This window comes from Rana temporaria, chromosome 11, assembly GCF_905171775.1.
Source record: "Rana temporaria chromosome 11, aRanTem1.1, whole genome shotgun sequence".
Lineage (NCBI taxonomy): Eukaryota > Metazoa > Chordata > Amphibia > Anura > Ranidae > Rana > Rana temporaria.
Window position 1 is genome coordinate 107,533,593 of NC_053499.1, and position 26,272 is coordinate 107,559,864.

At 43.0% G+C, this 26,272-nt stretch overlaps 1 protein-coding gene across 2 annotated transcripts in view; it reads left to right on the forward strand.

Annotated features, from left to right (window-relative positions):
• The window catches only part of CCS (copper chaperone for superoxide dismutase), a 259,850-nt gene that overhangs the window by 16,713 nt on the left and 216,865 nt on the right, over positions 1-26,272 (forward strand). For both annotated transcript variants that reach the window (XM_040328802.1, XM_040328801.1), the window contains exon 2: positions 906-978. In XM_040328802.1, coding sequence (XP_040184736.1) covers positions 906-978 — 73 coding nt within the window. The remainder of the gene's footprint in view (positions 1-905; positions 979-26,272) is intronic.

The window sequence follows — 26,272 nt, forward strand, 5'->3', positions numbered from 1 at the left end:
GGGAAAAATTGAAAAACGTAAAATTTCTCAATTAAGATTTTCACCATTTTGCAAAAAGGCACAATTTAAATGTTACAAATTTTTGTTATTTATTAACTCAAAACAGGTTAATCTTGTATATTTAGTAGAAATTTTGTAAAATTTGTTGTGTTTTTATCTGCTAATAATGGATTTAGTGTATTTTTTTCAAATATATTGCTTTTAGAAACATTTGCACAAATACCGCGGGGTCTAAAAAATCAGTAGCACCTTCTTTTTATTCTTCTGATCATGTGCTTTCAGAAAATATATGGTTTGGGGGGGGGGTCTTTTCACAAATTCTGAAAGCTATAAGTGAAAAATAAAAAAGCAAAGGTTAAAAGTGCAAAAATGGTCTGGCCACCTGAGTGTACAAAATTGGAGCACAGGGCCTGGCAGCAAACGGATTAAAGGGGTTGTAAACCCTCGCCGTTTTTCACCTTAAAGCATTCTATGCATTAAAGTGAAAAACGTCCTGTGCTGCCCCCCCCCCCCTTAGACTTACCTGAGCACACCAGCTCCTGCCAGTGTGTCATGTCCTGATTGATTGCAGCGCAGCCATTGGCTCCTGCTGTTGTCAATCAAATCCAATGATGCAGGAGCTGGGGGGCGAAGCCGAGTCCTGCTGTCTGTGTACGGACGCAGCAGCAGGACACGGGGGCGTGCCCACATGGGTGTCCATGAAGGAGAGCGATTCTCCGACTGGGTACTCTAGAAGAAAAGGAGCCAGGAGCGCCAAGGAGGGACCCCAGAAGAGGAGGATTGGGGCTACTCTGTGCAAAACCAACTGCACAGCGGAGGTAAGTATGACTTGTTTGTTTAGTTTATTTAAACCAAACCTTTACAACCACTTTAACTCTTTTGTTGTGTTGTTTACTTTGTGGCAGCTGGAATTTGCAGTTCAGATTACTTGTAGAAAGTGCGTTGATGCAGTGAAGAGCTCCTTACAAAATGTGAAAGGTAAGTTGCAGCAAGCCTACCTTCCTTATAGCTGTGCTAAAAGTATGTTGACGTTGGTGCTAAAAGATCCCGACCATGACACTACCTGCCTGGAGTTTGCATGTTCTCCCTGTGCCTGCGTGGGTTTCCTCCGGGTACTCCGGTTTCCTCCCACACTCCAAAGACATGCTGGTAGGTTAATTGGCTTCTGCCTAAATTGGCCCTAGTATATGAATGTGAGTTGGGGACCTTAGATTGTAAGCTCCTTGAGGGTAGGGACTGATGTGAATGTACATTGTATGTGTAAAGCGCTGCGTAAATTGACGGCGCTATATAAGTACCTAAAAAAAAAAAAAAAAAAAAAAATAATAATAATAAAAGTAAATCTGTGACAAACCTGGGCAATGCAATCTGAGCATGTGATGAAATAATGCATAAACAAAGGTTACATTCCATAAAATCCAGGTGTGATTAGTACATCCAGAAATTAAGGGGGAGATTTGATAAACTGGGATACACAGAATCTAATGCAGTTGTGTATAGTAACCAATCGGCTTTTAACTTTATATTGTTCAATTAAAGTAGAGCTATAGACATTTTTTTTTTATTTGGATAGAGTAAGGTAGTGTTATAACCCCTGTTACATTTTTTTTCCCCATCTGTGTCCCGTTGCAGAGATTTCCCTTCACTTCCTGTCCCAAAACAGAAAAGGAAGTGAGAGGAAATGAATGCAGATTAGGGTAATTCCTTGGGGAACTTCAGGTCACCAGAATTAGTGTCCGCATTAGAAGATTTACCATTTATTACTTTTTTGAGGAAAACCCCAAATTTGGGTAATTTATTTTACATTTACTTTCAATGATAATGCTAAACAGGACAAAAGAGAGGACACATCTCCTTAATGGGGATACAAACAGCAATACAAACGGACAAGTGTTCTAATCCCTCTCCACTCCATCCAAAACTAAAAAAATAAAAAAAACTTTTGCCTTTGGTTATACTTTAAGCTTTATAAATAAAATCTAGAAGCACGTTGGGTACAATGCACAGCTGGACCAGTTCCTGTGTGCACCAGTTTTAGTAAATCTCCCCCATAGTATGATGAAGTTTCTCAGTGAGCCAATTCTCCATTTTATGTCTAGGGATAAGCAAAACTATTGTGACCAGACCAAGTGTTAAGGTTTTGCTATGCACCAGTTTACGCAAAAATAACTTCTTGACTACTTTGTATATTTTAATTTGTTTTACTTTTTTTTTTGCACATTTTGGCCCTTTCTTAGTAATTTAATCATTTTTGAATCTTCTGAATATATTTTTTTCCAATAATTTTCCATGACAGCAACCTAAGAGAAGTGATTGCTTCTCCCTCTACAATAAACGCAATAGAGACAATTAAAAAACACTCCCATCCCCCTCATCCTGCAGTTTAGATTGTGTTTCCTACCTTCTAGGAAGCGTTGTCACATTCGTTTATTTTCCTGACCAGTTGGCCTTTCGGTCAGTTGTCTCCCTTAGCTGTGCAAATGCAGATTAGGCCTCGGGTCCTCAACCTATCTGAAAGGTTGACTCCCAGAGCTCTCTGGTGCTAATGCCCTGTATTCCTCTCATTCCATTTGAAAGGAGATAGTCATTAGTGTGGCATGAAGGCCATAAGGGAGGATCTTCCTTGTCTAAGCCTCGATCTGACTGAAAAGGAAGTGACATAAAAGTGGTGTCCCTTTGCAACAGGGGACCAAGGTGAAGTGCATGTAAAGGCTATCCAAGCCCTGGTCTGAGTTATATAATTTATGTGGAGATCGAAGCGCGGAGGAAGCGGAACTGACACATGTGCATGCTACCAGAGAGCCCTAGAAATAGAGGTGGAGAGACCGCTGCCATCCTGCATTATAGAGAATACAGAGGAGGTCAGAGTGGATTACTGCACTTAGGGACAACAATTTTTTTTAGCTTGTTTTAATATATTTTGTCAAAATAATGAGGTTTTAAATATTTTTACTGAATTATTTTCTCCTTTTTATCCTCAATACAGGGACCACAATTTTGTGTGGGACTTGATACAGTACATGTCAATACCGTTGGGTAAAACAAATGTGTATACATTAGATCTCTAGATATTAGGCATTTTACAAAGAAATTTACTCACTGGCCTGGGATGATGTTAATAGACCATTGAGAACAGGTTAAAATACAAAAGAGTTGAGATGGTTGTGTTGACTTTAAGCAAATCTTCACCCTCCTCTCCACTACACAAATAGCACTCTTTTTTTGTTTACCTTTTTTCTTTCATGTAAAGTATATGGCCCCACCCCCCATACACATCACTTGCCTAGGTGAATGACATGCACTGTGCTCCGTGTGTGCCCCTGATGACGTCAGTTTATGACAAAACGGCCGTAGGGCGTCACGTTTTTTGCACTGCGCATGCGCGAAACGGCAATCCGTGTACTGACACGAACAGAGCTTCTTTTTATTTATCCTTGCAAGGAAATTGTCTGTAACTCTCTATAGGAGAGTTTTTATTTGCTTTTGTGCATTTTACAATACATTTTTTAAAAACGTCTGCACTATTGGAAGCCTTCTCCCTTTTTTCCATATAATTTGGCTTCACTATTTTTTCAACATTGGATCATCATTAATAAGAAAATACAGACAGCACAAAAACTAAAAACAAAACAGCAGCTGAACACTGAAGGTCAATATTGTCCTTAAATAGAGTACATGCAGCGCTCCATAAATAAATAAATGCAAAAAAATAATAAAATAAAAAAAAATAGAAACTAAATAAATGAAATGTATCAGTCCAAAGCAGAGCAGAAGAACCACAAAGAAAGCAGGATTCCTTGGATAGTGAATGGAGTGCTGAAATCAACACCATAAATCCAAATAAATGTGTCTCCTCCACCAGAAGTGCAAACCGCTCACCTGAACGTATGGACCTCTGAGTGAACAGCAGGTCAATCGTGCTTTTCACTTGCACAGGGGTAATGGTAAGATCAAATATTCACATGGAATCGAAGTCCCCAAACGATGGATGGCCTCAAAACAATGCTAAAAAACAATATACCTGCGCTTAGAACCGTGTACCCCGGCTGCTGCCCCCCAAAAAAAACAATCCCCTTAAAGGGGGTAGTGAAAATGGTGTAAAAATAGTGTAAAGATTGTGGGTGGTGGCGCTGCCTATACCTTACCTCCTAAGCCAAATGAGGTGAAAGAGGGCCCCACCTGGGGGATCCAGTAAAAGTGAGCTACTAATAAGTGAACTAAATAAAAATAAAATATATCAATATATTCAATGTGTAAACCTCCACATCAAATGCCAATGGTGAAATAAAATAAATATGTAAACCTCCACATCAGGTACCAATGGTAAAACAAAATAAATATATATAATGTGATAACATTAGTGTGAGCCTGTATCGATCCTTATACAGGTGTATGCAAACCTGCCAGCACGCTCCCACCCACAGTGACAATCTAATTTGAACAATAACAACCTATTGTCAATGTGCTGTATATAAGTGAGAAACAAATTTAATAATCAGAAAATAAATAAAAAGTGATATTTAATCCAATTGCAGCCTCAAATCCAAGGCTATATGATATCCAAGCGATAAATCGCATGAAGGAAATTGCATAAAAAGGAACAGTAGTCTCTAGTAAAAAAAGTTCTATTAATTCCAATCAGGACTTTAAGGATGCAGAGTTTTGCAGTAAGGGAAGGTGTTCCTATACCACATATGATATGTTTGCTGTGCTCCCCCACAAGGTTCCCCACTCACCAGATCCAACTCCCCACCAGGGGTGTACAGCATGTAGTATAGGTTTCCCAAGTTTCCACTGCTCCAGGTCTCTCCTCGGCAAATCAGATCTGTCCACGTTAAGGTCATTCCAGCACCAATTTTTATGGTAGTCCCTCAGAAAGAGAAAGATTCGGCTCCCATAGTGTAGTACTCAAATAGGATTTTTATTGTGGCCACAGAGTGCCAAATACTTAAAATAATGCAGCACTGTATAATCTCAGTGCAGCTCAATAGTAGACAGAAATAAAATAAATAAAAATAAAAGTTAACAGTAAAAGGCTGTGACTGTTTATACAGTCAGGCTCATAAAACTAACTGGCCGGGTATAAGAAATGGGCGCCTGTTCCCGGGGATTGCAGCGTGCGCTCCAGCTGCGTTCCACCTGGCGCTTACCCGGAAGTGACGTAATGCGCAACTCCGCCTGACGCGCGTTTCGTAATGACGTCTTCTGAGGCGTTGTCTCACACCACTCACTTGCATGTTAATATGGGGAATACCGTGCAACCAAGACCGCCCACTCCCTTGGGATCTGCCAATCAGTGGGACCTAGTATTGTCATCCTGTCCCCCTATTAATGCACGTAAGGATCGTGGTGACTTGCGGCCCTTGGAATACATTTTATAACGTTGCAAGGTGATACCCCCCCTAGTGTATAAAAATCATGGCATACCTGAGCCATTAATACAGTGTTATACAAAGTAGTCTAATCGTTTGCTTCTAGTAACATAACATTCTTTAATAAAATGACATTATTATTGGCAGGTTAGATAGCTCTACTATACAGAAGATTGGCCTTAGATATAAATGTGTATATAATAGGACTATAATAAGGATAAGATCAGTGAATATGATTACCAGGGGCAAATCACTTCCATCAGTATCCCCAACAGGACTGCCCCACACATACATTACCAGTATATGACATCTACCCCTAACCAAATCTGTTATATTATCCCTCTGGCACACATTACCCCAACTATGTGGCATTAGCTGCCCTGAGCCAAAGGGAAACAGTCTATAATGTGAATAAGGAAAGAACCAAAATAAAGCTAATGTCGGGACAAACAGCTATTAATGGGTAGCCACTCATAGGGCCAACTTCCTGAATCTGAAAGGTCAATATGGAGGGGGGTAGTTGTCTCAATGCAATCCCCCGCCTATAATACCATAAAGGTTATAGGTCTTATGTGGGTCCTAAAGACAATCCCAATCCCCCCCAAGAGTGGCAAACATTCAGGACTCCCCTTTATAATATAGGTGAATCTACATACCCCATAGTTCTAACTGATATGAAATGGGAAATAAATAACTAGAATAAAGAGAAGAGAAAGAAAGATATATAGTTCATAAGGACCTAATATGTATTCTGAGAAACTATGGCTCCAATGATGCCCTAAAAAGATTCACCAAGGAAGAATCTGTGTACATGACCTGCCATGTGTAGGTTCTAATTAAGGGTTTGCTAAAAAAAAACTATTTAGGTCTATGTCCATATTCAGGCCATGTGGTACTAAGGATGCTAAACGATGTATATCCAGCTCGTTTCCTTTTGTTATATAGCTGTCTGCTTATTACCTCCCCTCCAGTTGTCCTTGACCATATCAATCCCATAAAAAATGAGGCCAATGGGGTCTCTTTGGTGTACTTAATCAAAGTGATGAGACAGGTTGTGTTTTGGAAACTTTTTACGGATATTATTAATATGTTCACGTATCCGAATACATAGTGGTCTAGTGGTCCTACCCACGTATTGGAGGTGGCATGGACATTCTATGATGTAAGTAACATGAGTAGTATTGCATGTTATGAGGTTCTTAATTTTATATTCCCTATGGTCTGTTCTGGATTTGAAACTGGTTTTCCTGCGTGGTTGTTTTTTACTGACCCTACATGCCAGGCACCTTTGGCACTTATAAAAACCTTTGAATTCAGGGCAGATGTTAACTTTCTAGGGGGGGATTTATTACATTGTGTACAAGGTGGTGTCTTAGGGATGGAGCTCTTCTGTATATGAAGGTAGGTTTGTTAGGCAGGATTTTTGAAAGAGTGTGGTCCTCTTTAAGGATTGGCCAATACTTTTTGAGTATGAGCTCAAATTTTTTATACTGTGTAATAAACCCAGTGATGAAGGCCATACTGTGTTGGCTATTTGTTGCTCTGTTTTTCTGTACTAGTAGATTCTTTCGGTCTATTTTGATGGTGTCTTCTTTCAATTTAGCCAGAACTTCAGAGGAGTACCCCTTCTCCTTGAATCTGTCAATGATAGTATCCGCTTGTATTTGGATATCCTCATCAGAATCGCAATTTCTCCGTAGCCTCAATAATTGCCCCTTGGGGATATTCGCCTTCCATCTTGGATGATGGCAACTAGAAGTGGGAATATATCCATTGCGATCTGTCCCCTTAAAAAAGATTCTCGTATGCAGTGAGGTTCTGTTTTTTATAGATTTCCAGGTCGAGGTACTCAATACGTTCTGAATCACATTTACCAGTGAAAGAGAGGCAGAATCTGTTGGTATCAAGTTCCCGAAGAAACTGTTGAAAATTCTCAACTGTGCCATCCCAAAGAATCACTAGGTTGTCTATGTATCTCCGATACAGTCTGAGTTCTGGAATGTTCTTGTTGTAAATATATTCTTCTTCCCATAGGTTCATATCAAAATAGCCACACTGGGGGCATATCGAGCCCCCATGGCAACACCCTTCGTTTGAATAAAATAATTTTTGTTGTACCAGAAATAATTACATTGCATTGCCATCTGCAGACCTTCCAAGATAAACTGTATCTGCTCTTGTTTTAAATTCGCTTTCTCATGTAGCGCCTTTTCTACCCCCAGTATTCCATCATCTTGTACAATGCTTGTGTACAGTGAATTGACATCCACTGTAGCTATTAAGTAGTTTTCTGCCCCCTTGATTGTTTGAAGCTCCTGTATGAGTTGTAGGCTAATCCCGCAGGTATGATTTACCTTCCTTAACTAGAGGTTTAAGAAAGGTGTCTAAATTTTCCCCTAGCCGGGAGAACACTGAGTTGATACCACTAATGATTGGTCTCCCCGGCGGTTTTTCCAATCTTTTATGGATTTTGGGGGTGTAGTAGATCATTGGTGTTTTGGTAGAGTTAGACACCAGATATTCTGCTTCATTCTTATTTAATATGCCCATAGATCTGCCTTTCTTAACATATTTTTCTAATTTCTTCTGAAATCTCTGCTTGGCCTCCAAACAATGCTCACAAATAGAGTATAATAAATAGAGTATTTTATAGAGTAAAAATAGAGTATAAATAGAGTATAATCATCATGTAAAGGGTAAAAAGAAAACACATGTGTCCGTGTGCCTCCTAATGATTGAGGTGAGCGATGTGGTTTGACATGTATTTAGATATGTGTCAGAGTAACTTTGTTACTCAGTGATGGGCAGTCTTTCAGCTGGTAATGGGTGGGATTTTTAATTGATTGAACATGGAACTGACGTTATAAATCTAGTACTGACACATTAGTCCTTGTTATATCCGCTAAGGAAGTCCTGTACCGCGTGCGGGGTGTTCGCAGTGATGTCAGGACAGCCACCTACCTGGTTTTTATTCCATGTATGCTTCCACTCCATGCACTAGGACAGGTGTCTCAAACTGGTGGCCCTCCAGATGTTGTGAAACTACAAGTCCCATCATGCCTCTGCCTGTGGGAGTCATGGTTGTAACTGTCAGCCTTGCAATGCCTCATGGGACTTGTAGTTTCGCAACAGCTGGAGGGCCGCCAGTTTGAGACCCCTGCACTAGGACATAGTGCTATGTTTGTGAGTAATTTTACAATAAATTTGTGTTGCTTTTTTCTATATGGAGAGCACTATGTGTTTTCTTTTTACCCTTTTACATGATTATACTCCATTTGTGAGCATTGTTTGGAGGCCATCCATCGTTTGGGGACTTCGATTCCATGTGAATATTTGATCTTGCCATTACCCCTGTGCAAGGGAAAAGCACAATTGACCTGCTGTTCACTCAGAGGTCCATAAGTTCAGGTGAGTGGTTTGCACTTTTGGTGGAGGAGACACATTTATTTGGATTTATGGTGATTGATTTCAGCACTCCATTCACTATACAAGGAATCCTGCTTTCTTTGTAGTTCTTCTGCTCTGGACTGATATATTTCATTTATTTTTTTATTTAATTTACATTTTTTGCATTTTATTTATTTTTTGAGCGCTGCACTGCTCTTTTTACATTGGATCATCATTGCCTTCCTTGTGCTGGAATATCAATTATTGGAGCACCTGAGTGATCGCACTGACAACTGCGACAGAGGGAATCAATAAAGGGTTATCCCTGGAGGTCTCTACAGGACACCATTTACGATCATCTGTATCTCTGCAGAGCCTGTATTGACCCCCCTGAGAAGGGCGCTCACAGGCTAGCTGGTAAACCTCCCCTTACATTCACTGGTGGTGGGTCTTCACAGATTTTGGAATAACATTGAAGTAACACAGGATCACGTCTTCCTCGCGGAATTTTCCCATATGAACTTCATTTACCTTTATTGGACACTATTTTTTGTTACATGTATACTTGTGAATCATTTTGGCAACATGTGATCTATTTCAGCGCTACACATTTTTTTATCCACTGTGCTCTGTGTGCCTCCCTAAGATATACATGTTGCATTTATCCCAGAAGGGATAGTCCTTAATTTACAAAGGAGGAGGGGACGGACCTAGTGGCATTGGAAAAGCTGACAGCCTTGGAAGCTGACTTCACAGAGAACATGGCAGGGTGGGACCCAATCAGTGGTAGAATAGAAGAGGATCCCAGCAGGACAACACTGGATCCGCTGGTTGGGTGTCTATCTGAACTTTGCAGAACACACCACTGTATGTGCTTGTGAAACAGCAAAAAGATAGGATACTTACAATTATAAATATATATAAATTCCCGGTAACGGGATGGGGCATGGGACTTTACGGATGCATGTTGGATAATTCAGGGAATATAGATTCAAATATAAGTCATATTGATGGCTTTGAAACCACAGAAGTCAATCAAAAATTGTGATATTATAAAAATATAAATGTTTAATATTACAATCTATTTTGACAAAAGACTATAAAACATAATCACAAAAAAGAGAAAAGACTAATAACATCATGAAGAAACGTATATACGTGTCCCATGCTGGTAGTCCTACATGTTTTGCCCATTGGGGCTTCTCCAGGGACGCATGAGTATATAAGAAAGTCTAGAATGATCGAGAATTACATAAAAAAACAATTAACAATTAAAGCTATGCCATAATACATAGATCTTTAAGCATAACATAAATAGTCATTGTGTAAAAAGAGGGATAATATAATAGATTAGATAGACATGTAAACAAAAAGCAAAAGACAGGAGAAATTACAGTTTACATCATTAATGTGAACCTTGCATCGGCATAGGACATGTGGGTACCTCTAAGGTGATCATGAATCATCCACTAGTGGCGAGGTGTGTACGGTTCAACTACAGCGGATGATATGCTGTGTTGGGTACAGCGAATGTGGCAACTCAAGTGAACCAAAGTCAGCCTGTGAACCTGTTGTGAGGAATATACAGAGTGGGTCATAGGAAAATATAGATTCCTATGAAGATGGTATAGTGCAAAGCATGATATTAAAGGAAAGTTAGTATATTAGGATATTAAAGTGTTCAACTTGATCCTACAAAGGGACCTTGAGGATCCATGAAATTTTTTTTTGATTATTTGCCGGCAAATAACATTGCCTGCTGTGATTCAATACAGATAATAGAATATTAAGAAAAAGAAGAATATATAAATAACTTGTGTCATACCAATGCTCCTATTCCCTTACACAGAGAAACTGAGCAAAACTTTACATGCTGATGCTGCTGTGACCCACTAATGCCGGGGAGGACAATGAATGATGGTGTAGTCTTCACTGCAGAGTGTTGTGAAGCACTAAAGTAAGGTAGAAGCACAAAAAAAAAAAAAATATATATATATATATATATATATATATATATATATATATATATATATATATATATATATATATATAGCGTTAGACTGACTCACTGGGACAGAATGGACACGATATATCCAATATAAATGGTGTATAAACACCAAAAAGTACCTCTGAATTAGATCGCTCCCAAGTAAGAGGAGGATGGGGTCTGGATTCCTCAATAAGAGGCAGAGAGTGGTATCTGCATTGGAGCAAAAGAAAACACGTGCACACAGAGGTGCATAGGTTATACAGCCTTATCCCAGTGGGTCTGGGATAAGGTATAAAGGTATGTTTGGTTGAAATTACCTGTCTGGAGACTATCCAAATAGAGTTCTCCCCGGAATGGCCCGTGCAGTGTGTAATGCTGACAGGCACTTTATATAATCCTCACTTCTGACGTGGAGACCGTTGTGACTCTTAAGTTGGCGCGGCTTGTGTGACGGAGGAGGTGCGTGTGTAACGCCTACTCCAAATCCCGCTGCGATGCGCGGCATGGAAACACGCCTTAACGGCAGGGCGCGTGTACGATTACTGTACCTCAGTGCTGATTGGCCAAACGCAGGAGTGTCACACGATTAGGGCAAGCACAACACCAAAGCCTCAGTTCTGATTCAGTGCTGAATTGACAGCCTCTGGTGATTGTCCCTGGGCGCCCACTCAGATGGTAAACAGGCAGAATGTGGTCACATAAGGATGAGTAGCACAGAAGATGTTGGATTAGCCAACTAGAGAATGTGTCTCGTGTAGAGAGACACATATAAAGTCCAAAGGGATGCAAATGGACTGTGCGGAATTGGAGGAACCCAATGCGTTCACCTGGGGGCACATACAGTGCTCTATACCTATAGAGGAGAAATGCATAAAGAGACAAAATTAAACAGTAAAGTTACACAGGCAACTGGTTGCCACATAAATAGGAGACCCTACATTTGTCGTCAAAAAAATGAATTAAGTTCAGAAAGTGACACAATTATTGTGTGTTTTTACATAATCATTTACTAGAATATATATGTACATCTTAAATAGATATATTATAACCTAGGTGGGGCTTTCCTGGGGTGGTCAGACGTCCCCCGTCTGCGAATGCTGCAAAGAGGAACAACGAATGACCACAGCCAGGAACGGCCACCAAAGTGATACCGGATATGGCACTGTAACAGCCGAAATGGAAAAGGGGAAAGGGCAAGGGAAGTGATGACTGGAACATAAGAGTGGTATGTATTCCATCTCTCTAAGGAAGTATGTTGAACAGAAGTAGGTATTGATGAAATTATTCACAGGATGAGGCCCAACAGTCCAGATATAGAGGACCATGACAGTTATAGGAAAGGTTTGTAACGAATACTCTCATTCAGGCCTGGATGTTGAGTGGCCTTGAGAGTATATATCCATTTGGCTTCTACCTGAAGAAGGCGTTTATCAACTTCTCCGCCTCTTTCATTCAAAGGAATGTGTTCGAGGGCAAATAAGCCCATCATTTTCAGATTATGACCATGGAAGAGACCCATGTGACGACTGATAGGTGTTTCTAATAATTTTTCCCAAAGCTTTCAGGACAGCACCTTGAGATATCATGATTCCTCCCACTCCTTCAGGAAACACCTTCTTCCAACCTTTTAAAAGAGAAGGCCCCCTCCTTACACTAGTCAGTTTTTGTGTTTCCCCCTCCGGAGGGGACATCTTCTGAGGGAAGGGTCTGATATCTCAGGAGCTCCTGAAAGACGGACTCTTCTCCTACCTTTTTTTTTTTTCATGTATTTTGTCCCGGAGACTGTCCGTTCTCCCGTACCACCCGTGCGGCGGTGATGGCAGTCGGGCTCCCCTCTCCTCCAGTGCTCAGTGGAGCCAGCCTTCGGCGTCCGGGGGGGTGTCTCGTGTAGCGCGGGGTGCCGCCATCTCTGTGTAGCCTGGTCGCCGGAGAGGCGCGTCATTTCCGGCGCGCCAGGAGGGAGGGGTAGGACGGACGCTGGGCCTACTTCCGCTTCCTGGTCCGGCGCAGCGGCGCTATGGGAGTCCGAGAAGCACTATGGATGCCACGGAGTAACGCTGACATTCTGCGATGGAGACTGCAGAGGCATCAGCGGTGGGGACAGGCATGGGCACCAGCAGGACCTCGGCGGGAAGCAGTAATGTGAGTCTGCTTTTTTCCCTAGGGGTGAGGGAATCCCTTTGGTGTTTCTCTCTCTGTCTCCTTGTTTTTTAGTCTCCCCCCCCCCCAGTGGCATGGAGGCCTGTCAGGGCACGGGTTGACACTCTTTCCTTCCTGGTGCACCTAGGTGAGGGGGGTCCCATCTGTCTGAGACCGGGTCTCATTCTGGATTCCCTATTTTTTTTCTTCTCTCCCCTATTCTCCATAGGTCAAGCCTGATGCAAAGAGAAAATGTCCTGCATGCAGGGCAAAAATGGGGGAAAGCTGGAAGAAACCGTGGTGTAAGGCTTGTATTGCGGCCTTAGTACAGGATGAATCAGCCTCAGTCAGAGAGGAGTTGGTCACTTCTGTTAAAAATGAGCTATTGGCCACTTTTCAGTCAGTAAGGGACTCTCTAGCTCCTGCCACCTTTACTCAGCCCTCCACCTTGCAGTCTTCCCAGGAGTCAGTGGCTGTGCCAGTCTCTGTACCCTGGGTCATCGAGGAGCCCCTACCCTACCATCATCCGGGTTTAGGGATAGCCAGCCTCAGGCCCCCTCTAGTGAGGAGTCAGAGACCGAGGAGGAGATGGGGTCTGCCTCAAAATTTAAGTTATCCCTGGAGGAGGTGGACGGTCTTCTCACAGCCATTTATGCTACTTTAGGCCTTAGTGAGGAGAAGAAAAACCTGAGTTTGCACGACCGCATGTACTCTGGTCTCTGCGAAACCCAAAGGGCATACCTTCCCAGTCCATTCGGTTATCTCTGAGGCTATATTGAGGGAATGGCAGGATCCAGAGAAGAAACCTTTTTTCTCTAAATCCCACGAAAGACGTTTTCCTTTCGGAGAAGATCCATCAGCTGTTTGGAACAAGGTTCCTAAGCTCGATGCAGCTTTTTCCCAGGTATCGCGATCCACAGACTTATCCTTTTGAGGATATGGGTTCTCTGAGGGATCCTATGGATAGGCGCATGGATCTTCTCCTTAAGAAAGCCTGGCACTCAATTCTGATTAACCTGAAGCCTGCTATGGCTACCACCTGCGTGGCCCTCAACTTGGAGTTTTGGGTAGATCAGCTTAAATCTCATATTGAGGCAGATTCCCCGAAACAAGACATTTTGGATTCCTTCTCTACCATTTCTGCAGCCGTAGCTTATATGGCGGATGCCACGGCTGAGGCGATTAAAATGTCCGCCAGATCTGCTGCCTTAGCCAACTCAGCCAGGAGGGCTCTATGGCTCAAAACCTGACCGGGCGATACAGCTTCTAAAAGTAAGCTGTGTGGAATCCCATTTTCAGGTGATCTTCTCTTCGGGCCTGAACTGGATAGTATCCTGGACAGGACGGCAGACAAGAAGAAGGCCTTCCCGGTGGAGGGAAAGAAATCCCCCCCCCCCAAACATTTTTTTCGGGGCCCATAAGCAGCAGGACAAGGGAAAAAGACCGCAGGGAAAGAAAAATTGGTCGGCGCAGAAGGGCAAAGGAAAGGGAGTCCTTTTCCATCCTCCTGCGCAAACCAGTAAACCGCAATGACTCGGCCCTAAGGGTAGGCGGAAGGTTGCAAAATTTCCTTCCGCAGTGGTCAGTAGTATCAAGCAAACCAGTACATACTGACCACCCTAGCCCGAGGATACGCAATAGAATTCTCGGAGGCCCCACCAATGAGATTTCTGGTTACTCAGGCCCCAAGAGATCCAGAAAAATCCTTAGCTCTGAGGTCTTCTCTGTCGGAGCTTCTACAGCAGGGAGTGCTGGTCCGGGTTCCCCTAGCAGAGCAGGGCAGAGGGTTTTATTCCCATGTCTTTTTAGTAAAAAAAGCCCACAGGGAAATTCAGGCTGATCCTGAACTTAAAACCTTTAAACAGATGTGTCAGGTACAAAAAATTTGAAATGGATTCGATTTTCTCAATCGGGAATCTCTTGACGCCAGATTGTTTCATGGCGTCGATAGACCTGAGAGATGCGTACCTACACGTCCCTATTTCTCCACAGTCCCAGAAGTTTCTCAGACTAGCGGTAGAGATGGGGGGGGGTATTGTTCAGCATTTTCAGTATAGGGCCCTCCCTTTCGGGCTTTCGTCATCACCTCGGATCTTTACCAAGGTTCTGGCCGAGGCCTTAGCCCCGTTGCGTCTACAAGGGATAGCAGTCATTCCCTACCTGGACGACCTCCTCTTCTTTGCTCCCTCAGAGGAGAAGTTGTTGGAGGATCTATCTCAGGCACAAACTCACTTGGAATCCCTAGGCTGGATCTTAAATCTTCAGAAATCCATCCTAGTTCCCCCCCAGGAAATTCATTTTCTGGGATACCAGGTGAATTTGCGAAGCCAGAGAATTTTTCTCCCTTTAGAGAAAGCAACCAAAGTCCTGGACACTGTCCGGTTGCTACAGTCCCATCAGTCTTTGACGATCAGGCAGGTGATGGCGGCACTGGGAATTTTGACTTCTACCATGCCGGCCGTCCAGTGGGCGAGATTGCATTTCAGGCCCCTGCAAGCTTTTCTCTTGAGAACATGGGATCACAAGCCCAGTTCGCTGGATGCCCAGGTGAGGATTCCAGCCAGGGTAAAGAGATACCTTTTACTGGTGGAAAAGCCAGCGAGTGCTTGCAGAGGGTCTGGAATGGTCATTCCCAGTAGGAATGAGGCTTACCACGGATGCAGCGCCTGGGGGTGGGGAGCCCACTTAGAGGAGAGGTTCACTCAGGGAAGGTGGCTAAAAAAAGGAATCCCTGCGTTCCTCAAATTGGAGGGAATTGAAAACGGTTGCCCTGGCCCTAGTGGAGTTTGCTCCATTTCTCGGGGGTCACCATGTTCAAGTCCTGACGGACAATGCTATGACTGTAGCATACTTAAACAGACAGGGGGGTACGAGGAGCCGGTCTCTCCAGTCCCTTGCCGCAGAGATTCTGTCCTGGGTAGAAAGCAATTTGCTCTCCTTGACGGCCTTCCACCTAAAGGGGTCCTTAAATACGGTGGCGGAATTTTTGAGCAGACACCAGATTCGGGAATCAGAGTGGTCCCTAAATCCGAAGTTCTTTTTAGAGATCTCCCACAAGTTCGCCCAGTGGTGGATTTGTTTGCCTCGAGGGAGAACTCCCAGGTAGGAAAATTATTTTCTCTGAGCCGGGGGGATGGGTCCCTAGGGGTAGATGCCCTGGCGCACCCCTGGGAATTTCGCCTCTGCTTTGCCTTCCCCCTGTTTCAATTAATTCCCCTAGTTCTGAGGAAAGTTCAAAGAGAAAAAGTTCCGGTCACTCTCATTGCCCCGTTTTGGCCCAGGAGAGCATGGTTTGCGACGCTCCTGGCCATGTCAGCCGAACCATGTTGGCACCTGCCTCTCAGGCAGGATCTTCTTACACAGGGCCCGATTTCTCATCCAGAAGTGGCTTTCCTTAGCAGCGTGGCTTCTGAAGGGGAAATCCCTAAAAGGAAAGGGGTTTTCTGACCGCCTGGTTTCCACCTTGCTCAATAGCAGGAAGAAACTAACCCGAGCCATTTACACCAAGGTCTGGAAGGTTTTTTCTACTTGGTGTAGTTCATCAGGTCAGGACTCTAAAGAATTGAAGTCCATATTGGAATTTTTACAGGTAGGGGCTGATAAGGGTTTAGCTGTCAGCACCCTAAAAGTACAGGTGTCCGCGCTTGCAGTATTTTTGGAGAGGTCTGTGGCCACAGAGCCTTTGGTGGTTAGGTTTTTTAGGTCTCTCTTGAGATCTAGACCACTAAGGTTAAAGGGTTTCTTGAAGTGGGAGCTCTCAGTGGTTCTGAGATCTCTGCCAAACAAACCTTTTGAACCCTTAGGGGAAGCATCGCTTAGAAACCTTACCTTTTAAAACTTTATTTTTAATCGCTATAACCTCAGCACGTAGGATCAGCGAGTTGCAGGCCCTGTCAGTGAAGGAGCTTTATTTATGTTTATTTTCGAATAGGGTAGTGCTTAAAACTAACCCAACGTTTTTGCCTAAGGTAGCTTCTAATGCCAATCGTTTGCAAGACATTGTGCTTCCCACTTTCTGTTCTTATCCTTCGGGAGAAAAAGAGTTATTTTTTCACATGTTAGATGTCAGACGGGCCTTGTTATGTTATTTGGAAATAACAAGTTCATTCAGATTCTTTGTTTGTCCTTTTTGGGGGTAACAAGAAAGGTCCGCAGGCATCTAGGGGGACCCTAGCTAGATGGCTGAAACTGGCCATCCGGGAGGCCTATTTGCAGGCAGGCCTGATCCCGCCAGAAGGGATCCGTGCCCATTCGACCAGAGCTCTCGCAACTTCATGAGCAGAAAGAGCTGGTGCCACTCCGGAGCAAATCTGCAGGGCAGCGACGTGGTTAAGTTTTCACACGTTTGTGCGACACCAGGGATCGACAAATCCCGGGCGCCAGGTCGCCATGGCGAATAGAAATAGTGTCCTGGCGACTTGGCTTGGAAGGTGGGCAAAAAAAATTTTTTTTATTTTTTTTTTGTGAGCTGGCACCATCTGGTGGTGAGCCGTTGGTATTACAAGTTATTACCACCATATGCGAGCTGGCGCCATCTGGTGGTGGCCGTTGGTATTACAAGTTAAGCATTACAAGTTAAACAGCAATTCTAATGTCATTTTTCACTATTTTCACTGCCATCTTCTTCCCTCTAATTAGAACCCCCGAACATTATATATATTTTTTATCCTAACACCCTAGAGAATAAAATGGCGATTGTTGCAATACTTTCTGTCACGCCGTATTTGCGCAGCGGTCTTACAAGCGCACTTTTTTTGGAAAAAATTACACTTTTTTTAATTAAAAAATAAGACAACAGTAAAGTTATCCCCATTTTTTTTTATATTATGAAAGATAATGTTACGCCAAGTAAATTGATACCCAACATGTCAAGCTTTAAAATTGCGTCCGCTCGTGGAATGCCGACAAACTTTTACCCTTTAAAATCTCCATAGGCGACGTTTAAAAAAATCTACAGGTTGCATGTTTTGAGTTACAGAGGGGGTCTAGGGCTAGAATTATTGCTCTCGCTCTACCAATCGCGGCGATACCTCACATGTGTGGTTTGAACACCGTTTACATATGCGGGCGCTGCTCATGTATGCGTTCGCTTCTGCGCGCAAGCTCGTCGGGACGGGATGCTTTTTCTGGCTCCTAACTTTTTTAGCTGGCTCCTAGATTCCAAGCAAATTTGTCAACCCCTGTGCGACACTATAGGTTGGACCTCGCCTCGGCCAGTGACCAGGCTTTTGGCAGGAAGGTCTTAAAAGCTGTCGTCCCGCCCTAAGGTAAGGTAGTAAGTCTCTGTTATCCTCTCAAGGTGCTGTCCTGAAAGACGCTTTGGGAAAATTCAAGTTAGTCTTACCGGTAACTTGTTTTCCAGAAGTCTTTCAGGACAGCAACGACCCGCCCTATTATTTTTTGGATGTATTATGCTGTGACTAACGTATGTGTTTATGTGTTCCAGCCGGGGCCGGAGGTTTCTCTATGACAACTGACTAGTGTAGGAGGGGCCTCCTCTTGTAAAAGGTTGGAAGAAGGTGTTTCCTGAAGGAGTGGGAGGAATCATGATATCTCAAGGTGCTGTCCTGAAAGACTTCTGGAAAACAAGTTACCGGTAAGACTAACTTGAATTTTTCGATACGGCTGACACATGATCGCGTATACGGCAGAAAAAAATCTTCTTAGTCTTCCCTATGTAGAAGGCTCCACAACTACATCGCATCATGTCTGAACCTTGGTCTGCAGATGTCTCCATTTGGCAGACCAATGCTAGGGCCTTTAATAATAAACCTGCAAAAATTGCATTTGGTACAAGGAAAAGTACCTGTTTGTGTTGGTCTGGGGATTGTCTGAGTTGCATAGTGGCTTGATACGGCACTATTGCGTATAGAGCGAGATCGCTTGAAAGTGATTTCAGGATAAGTGTTGATAAATCTGCTAATTTTATCGTCTGACGTTAATGGGTACCAGAATTGATTATACATTTTTCTAATCTTGGTATGTTGCCTATTGTATCGGGTGATTACCCTGGTAGTATTCGAGTTCTTTTTCGTTTTGGGCGCATAGAGTAATGCATTCCTATCCTGTGCATTTGCATTATTAAAGGCCTTACGTAGGCAACTTTTGGTATAGCCTCTAGCTCTGAGACGAGCATAAAGCTGTTTAGATTCATTCAGAAAATCTTGCCCCTGCGAGCAGTTTCGTCTAAGTCTCAGATACTGGCTATAAGGAATGCTGGTGACTAAGGACTTAGGGTGTGAGCTGGATGCATGTAACAAACTGTTACCCACTGTGGGTTTGCTGTACAATGTTGAACAGAGATTACCTCTTGTGTCAACATACAGTTCCACATCCAGGAATGTAATCCTCTCCAAACTACAATTATGCATGAATTTCTAAATTGAACGCATTGACTTGTAATTTATCCAAAAAGATATTTAAACTTTCCTTTGATCCTGCCCAAATTATAAAGACATCGTCAATATATCTGCCATGTCAATACATGCTCAAGCGATATATCATTTCTCTCTCCCCTGAAAAGGTCACGCTCCCACCCCCCCAGGTACAGGTTGGCAAATGAGGGGGGCGCAGCCCGCCCCCATAGCCACACCCTGCACCTGGAGGTAGTGGGAGAGCTTGAAGAGGAAGATGTTACTAGTCAAGATAAATTCTAGCATCTCGACAATTAAATTATTGTACTTGCGTGAATCCTTGTCGCACTCACTGAGGAAGCTCCTGATAACTTGTATGCCCTGTAAGTGGGGGATAGAGTTATACAGGGCTTCAATACCTATGGCAACCAGCCAAGCGTTTTTAGGTATTAGTAGGCCATCTGTCATCTTTAAAAGTTCAATGGTATCCTTTACGTGTGAGAAAAGACCTTGTATGTGGGGGTAGAGGTATTCGTCTATAATTCTGCTGATGTTTTCTGTCAATGAACCACACCTAGGGTCGTCCTGGGGGTGGCATGACTCCTTTATGCACCTTTGGAAGTGCGTAGAAGGTGGGGGCTGTGGGGTGTTCAATGTTCAAAAACTGTAAGGTGTTATCGTCTATGGTGCCTGTTCTGTGTGCCTGGTTGAGGATCTCACGATATTGCCCAATGCTGCGGGCAACAAAGGGGGCCGGGACCAGTTTATACCAATCTTTGTTTTTAAGAATGTCGTGGCACATTGTTTCATAGCCTATTCTGCTCAAAATGACGACATTACCACCCTTGTCTGAGGGCTTAACTACTATGTCGTCATTATTGCGCAGATCATTGATGGCTTTTTTCACAATAGGACTGATGTTAGGAGGGTGTTTTCAATTGCTTTAGTAACCTGTAGTACGAAAGCCCATATATTGGGGTTGCCCTGTAGGACAGAAAATGATCGTGACTTAGGTTTCTAGGTTTTGGGGGTCACATAGATGGGTTATGGGATCTAGATTGAACGGAAGCCCCAGGCACCACTCCTGGTATCTGGAAGGTCCATCCCTCTTCTTCAGGATTACTCTCATCCCAGAGAGACATGAGATACTGTAAGGCCTGTAATTCCTGTATGAAAACTTGATCAATATTAGAGTTGTCATTTTACTGACAATGTATTGATGTCTTGTTGCTTATCGTATACAATCTTATACATAAGTCGCCTAGCAAAGAGATGGAGGTCTTTAATTCAAATTGATCAGCTTCTCCATCTGGGCAGAAGGAGAGGCCTAATTGTAATACTATTTCTTGTTCTTTGGAGAGTGTATAGGTAGAGAGATTGATAATGTTATTAATGTCCCGACCTTCATTATCAAAATGATCGGGACTTATTCTTTTGATTCCTGTGTAGTATTACAGGGCGTTATATTTGATTTACGTTCCATTGTAAAGATAGGTGCTGTTCGTATGTCTCCAAGGGTGTTGGAGCTAGATGTATTAGGCTCTTGTGAAGATTGATGCAACAAAGGAGGTGCCGGTGTGGACACTGTGGTCACTCCGGGTGTCAGTGATGACAATATGACCAAAGTATTGCTATGTATACTGGTAGTATTGGCACTAGAGGGTTGTGATCTCCGCGTTCTTTGAGGGCGTGGATGTTTATCCTTAAGAGGAAATTGTAATCTAGAGACCTCTTGCAAACTGCTATCCATGTCATTTTTGCATTTTTTTGTCCTTTTCGGTCCGACGGCCTATAGGAACATAGGACGCTGATGACATGGATAAGGTGTCTGATTCTCTTCTATCAGTCTCTCTAGAGGAAGGTTCTTTATTCTCAAATGTCTTTTTAGTGTTATTGCGTGGTTGATTAGTATCAGTCCATTTATAAGCTTGGGCATTATTATATGCCCGCTTATCTCTTTGAAATTTGGTTTCTTTGGTTTTAATTATGGTCATCGCATATTTTGTCAGGTGATCTTTTAATTGTTTCTCACAGGTATTATACCCCGGATATGTGGCCACATTACCATTGTTTACTTGCCATTCTTTTATTTCTACATCTACCTGCTTGATGTCTTGTACATATTGGTCACATAAAATTTGCATCATTTGAATGGAGCAAGCTTGTAGGTTTGCTTCCCATGCTTCTTTGATCTTGGTTTCTACTTTCCTGACATTGAGAAAGATCTGTATCCGTAACCCCCAAGGCACTATTTTATTGGCTATGTATTGCTCAAAAAAAGCTCTGTGCCAAAAGAGTCTAGTTTTTTTTCTCAACTAGGCATTGAAGTCCCAAGAAGAGATGCTTCATCCTTGGTTCTGGACTTCTCACATCTGCTACAAAACCCTCCCATTCCTTGCCGCAGTATCCTGCCCTGTCGGCAACAGGCCTATACTTGGTAATGGTTAATTATCTAAATTGTCCCATCCAGGGGTATCAAAAAACTCAGTGTGCTCCGCAAGGAAGCACAATGACATAAACCAGAAAACAAAAAAGAAAAAATAATTGCTATCCTACAGATAGTATATTAACAATAATTAACCTGAAGATATGGTCATTCTGGGTAGGCACAAGACCAATTCTCAGGTTCTTAAATATCACAATGACTTTGGTGGTTGCAAAGCAGAAACATAAAGTATAAATTTATAAACATATAACATATACGCGGTAAAGCCTCCTACCCAAAGATTTTGGCCCAGAAGAGACTGAGAGACTTGGGGACAAAATGGCATTGAGATAATGTAATGTAATGTAATTCTACATCCCTTCTGCCCCGCCCCCCTCCTCTTGTTGCTGTGTTTAATTGTGTTGGGTCATGGCACGTAGACAAAGGTCTGGAGACCCCTCCCAGCAGGGGATGTGTAAGGAGGGGCTGCCTGCTTATCCCTTGGTGTATATTTAAACAACTACAGTTGAAACACAAGTGTTGAGTTTCCATTGGTTCTTCCTTGTCCCCTACCCCCTCTATGACAAGGCTAAGGGGAGTGTCCCTAACTGTGTTTAAAAGTGTATTTCTTGATCATACATCATGGGACACAGAGCCTTAATTACTTAATTGGTTATGTAGTCACCACAGGTGATTGGACACTGGCAAACCCAATTAAAATTGAGTTCCTCCCCTATATAACCCCTCCCAAATGGAGAGTACCTCAGTTTTTTACCAGTGTTTAAGGTGGTTGGTCACGTTCAACATGTGCTAAGAATAAAAATGCTCTTTTGATGGTTTGGCTGCGGAGACCTAGGAGCTATAACCAGATCCATACCTCGGTCCGATATCAAAAGCCTAAGATGGTTGGGTACTAATACATCTGTGGCACGAAAAAGTTTCTGGCAGAGTTTTCTACAGGTCCAGGTATGAGGATTTCTCTAATGGAATCCTTTGATAAACCTGAAGGTTGACACAACTTGCCCGCCGTGATGGGTGAAAGCTGGAACTACTTTTAGTAGCTTTCCTGCAGCGTGGATAAGGTAAGAGGATAATTTTTTTTATTTTATTTACATCTTCTGTGAGTAAGATGTCTTTCTTGGTTTTCACCACTGGAGAGAGTAAGTGCAAACCTGGTGTTTTTCTTACATAAGCCATCTAGGATACAAGCTCAGTGAAGTCGGTCAAATTTAAACACCACCCGCCTCCTTCCACTGCAGACTCTGCCACAATAATGCATACAGGGGTCCACAATGATGTCCCCAGTAATCTCTCCCCCCCACTTTTCCTCATCTCCTGGGTGCCGCATAATAGGGCGCTTGTAGGAGCACCTATCACCGCAGTGCGGGATACTCAATTTTTTTATTTTTTATAAATCTCTTTATTAATTTTCATTTCAATTCATTACAAAACAGTCATCTGACATACTTATATTCTATCCTTCAGTTACAAAACATTTCATTCCCTACTCTAATTAATAAAAAAAAAACAGTCTCAACATATTATCTTTAACAACCTATATTTGAAAGTATATAAGAGGCCCCATGGTCCTGAGCTCCTATCTTACTCTTTAATGCCTTTGTCCCTTAGTCTTCTTCTCTTGAGTTAAAATTTAATGACTTCTACTCCTTTTCCCAACCTATCCAGATTAACTTAGTGTGAGAGGATGGAGGAAAGTACCCCTAAGAAGGTAGGAGACACCGGGTAAAGGGGGAGAGAGAAAGAGAGGAAAAAAAGGGGAGGAGGGGGATCTAAAGATTGATGTTGGTATTGGAAATAAAAAACTATTATTTAAAACGTGTACCAAATTAGCCTAGTTTAGGGCTTCATTTAGAGGGGCTGAAACTACCGCCCCATACGCACCCCCGTGCCCCACTCACTAAAGTGCAGATTCTAAAGGTAGAGAGAGAAAAGAGAAAAAAATAAAATAAAAACGGGGAGGGGAGTTAATACGTGATGTTAGTGATGTCCCATAACCTTATATACAATATCCCCATAATTATTCGTGTATTGGTATTAATTGTATAGTGCCAAATAAACTTTGGCCTCTCCAAGTGTGTAATATGCATGAAAAAAAAGGGGGTGATTCATATTTACCCAATATAGGGCGTTATTTAAGGGGGGCTAAGACAACAACCCCGTATGGACCCCCACATCTCGCTCTCAAAAGTGCCAGTGCATTCAAAACTCCAACTGCAAAAAAAAAAGTTGTAGTAACCCCCCCCCCCTTAATGAGAGGGGTATATAAAATTTTAGTCCCATATAGGCCTATAACCTGCTGCCCCGATACGCCCCCTTACCCCAAAAGTGCATTATGGCTAAAGCACAAGAAAGAAAGAGAGAGAAAAAAAAAAGAAAAAAGGAGGGGGTCATTGTTCCCCTCTTACTCCCACCCTCCTACCGACCCAGGGTGTCCATAAAAATTCTTGTCTTCCTGAACTCCCTCCATCCTCTCCATATCTCTTCATATTTAGGTCTACATCCATTCTGGATTGACAATAGTTCCTCCATTTCCCCCATCCTGCCCACCTCCCTAAGCCATTCCCCCACTGATGGAGCATTTTCTTTCTTCCAATTCTTTGGTATTATTGCCTTTGCTTCATTCAGCAGGTAGGGGATCAGAGACATTCTATATTTTTTCCTTGAAGTCCCTGTGTTATGGAACAAACAAACCCATGGATCCCATATCACCTCAGTCCCACTTATCCTTTTTATCAGACCTAGAACTTCTTTCCAAAAGTTCTGTATCAGCGGACATTGCCACCAGATGTGAGCGTGAGTTCCCTCAAGCCCACATCCTCGCCAACATATTGGTGACGTCTCGCTATTCATTCTGTGAAGTCTTGGTGGGACAAAGTACCATCTAGTCAGGAGCTTGTAGTTCATCTCTATAATTTTATTGTCTATAGAGGTAGAGTGGACATAGTCCAAGATCTGTCTCTTCTTATCGTCTGATATATTTTGTTTTAATTCCACTTCCCAGGCCCTTACAGATTTAAACTTCTCCACGCCCCCCCGTTGAGTCAATATGCTGTATATGTTAGATATCCCTTGTCTACTCGAGCCGCTCTGGTCTATGAGTCTTTCCCAAGGGTTCAGCTCGTTCGAAGACCGTATCGGCTTTGGTAGAGATTGGACAAAATGTTGGACTTGTCGATACCTCCAGTCATCTCCATCCGCAACACCACACCTTTCTTGTATATCTCTCAGAGGGCTCAGGGTATCACCCTTCATTATGTCTTTTATTTTCAACTCGCCCGTCCTTGCCCATCTCAGGAAACGGCCCCCCTCCTTGCCCGGCAGGAAGTAGTCCGTGCCCGTGAGGGGCAGTTGAGGGCTATTATACAGCCATCTTTTAATTTTACATATTCTGTCCCAAACTCTAAATGTTTCTTTGGTTATTGATGGGATGTCCCCTAGGAGACATCTGTATTGTTTTGGGACCCATATTCTTGTACCCAGATGTTTACCACTCAGGTTCTCCTCAATGCCTACCCATTTTTTCCTTAGTCCCTCCTCCTGAAACCAGTCGGTTATCCTTTTTAGTACCGCTGCTTAGTAATATCTCTTGAAGTCTGGTAGTTGTATTCCTCCTTCATCTCTGGGCCTATACAGAGTCTCCGCGGAAATACGGGATTTCTTATTTTTCCTTATGTATCCCCTTATTATTTTCCCCAGTGTTGTAAAGTAAGCTTCCAGAATTTTAACTGGGAGTACTTGAAAAATATACAAGATTTTGGGTAAAATCATCATTTTGATAATGTTTATTCTCCCAAACCAAGATATCATATCAGTCCGATAACCTTTGAGTTCTCCTTTGATTTTATTTAATAAGGAGATATGCGCCACCTGGTCTGGCTAAATCTTCTGACCAATCTTCTAAGGTGGGTTTGCAAAGTATTTTTCTCAGGGTACAAGATAGTTTCTGAGACGGCGTGGAATCGCTATTGTGGCCTACCTGGACGATCTTTTTCCGAGAGCCTCTTCAAGCTCAGAATTAGAGGAAGATGTGTCTATAACCTGTCGGACCCTCCGAGAATTTGGTTGGGTGCTGAACGTTCAGAAGTCGCTGTTGGTACCGTCTCGGCGCCTAGAATACCTGGGGTTGATTCTGGACTCCTCAGAGGCGAGAGTTTTTCTCCCTGTTTAAAAGCTGCAGACTCTGCAGGCTGTGGTGCAGCTATTGACGTTCCAAAAATGGTCGTCGCTCCGCTTTTGCATGCGAGTCCTGGGTCTCATGGTAGCCTCCTTCAAAGCGGTTCCATATGCTCAATTCCACACTTGAGTGCTATAGAGGGAAATTCTGTCACGTTGGGACAAGTGCCCATTGTCCCTGGATTGTCAAATCTGGGCGAGACACCTGGTCAGGGCCTCCCTGGTTTGGTGGCTAACTTCCCCGACCCTTCGGTCAGAAAAGTCGTTCGTTCCTTTTCACTGGACGGTGATCACGACGGACGCCAGCCTAACCGGTTGGGGGGAGTCTGGGGGGTTCAGTCGGCTCGGGTTTGCTGGATTTAAGAAGAATCCCACCTGCCGATCAGTGTTCTGGAACTTCGGGCAATCGGGC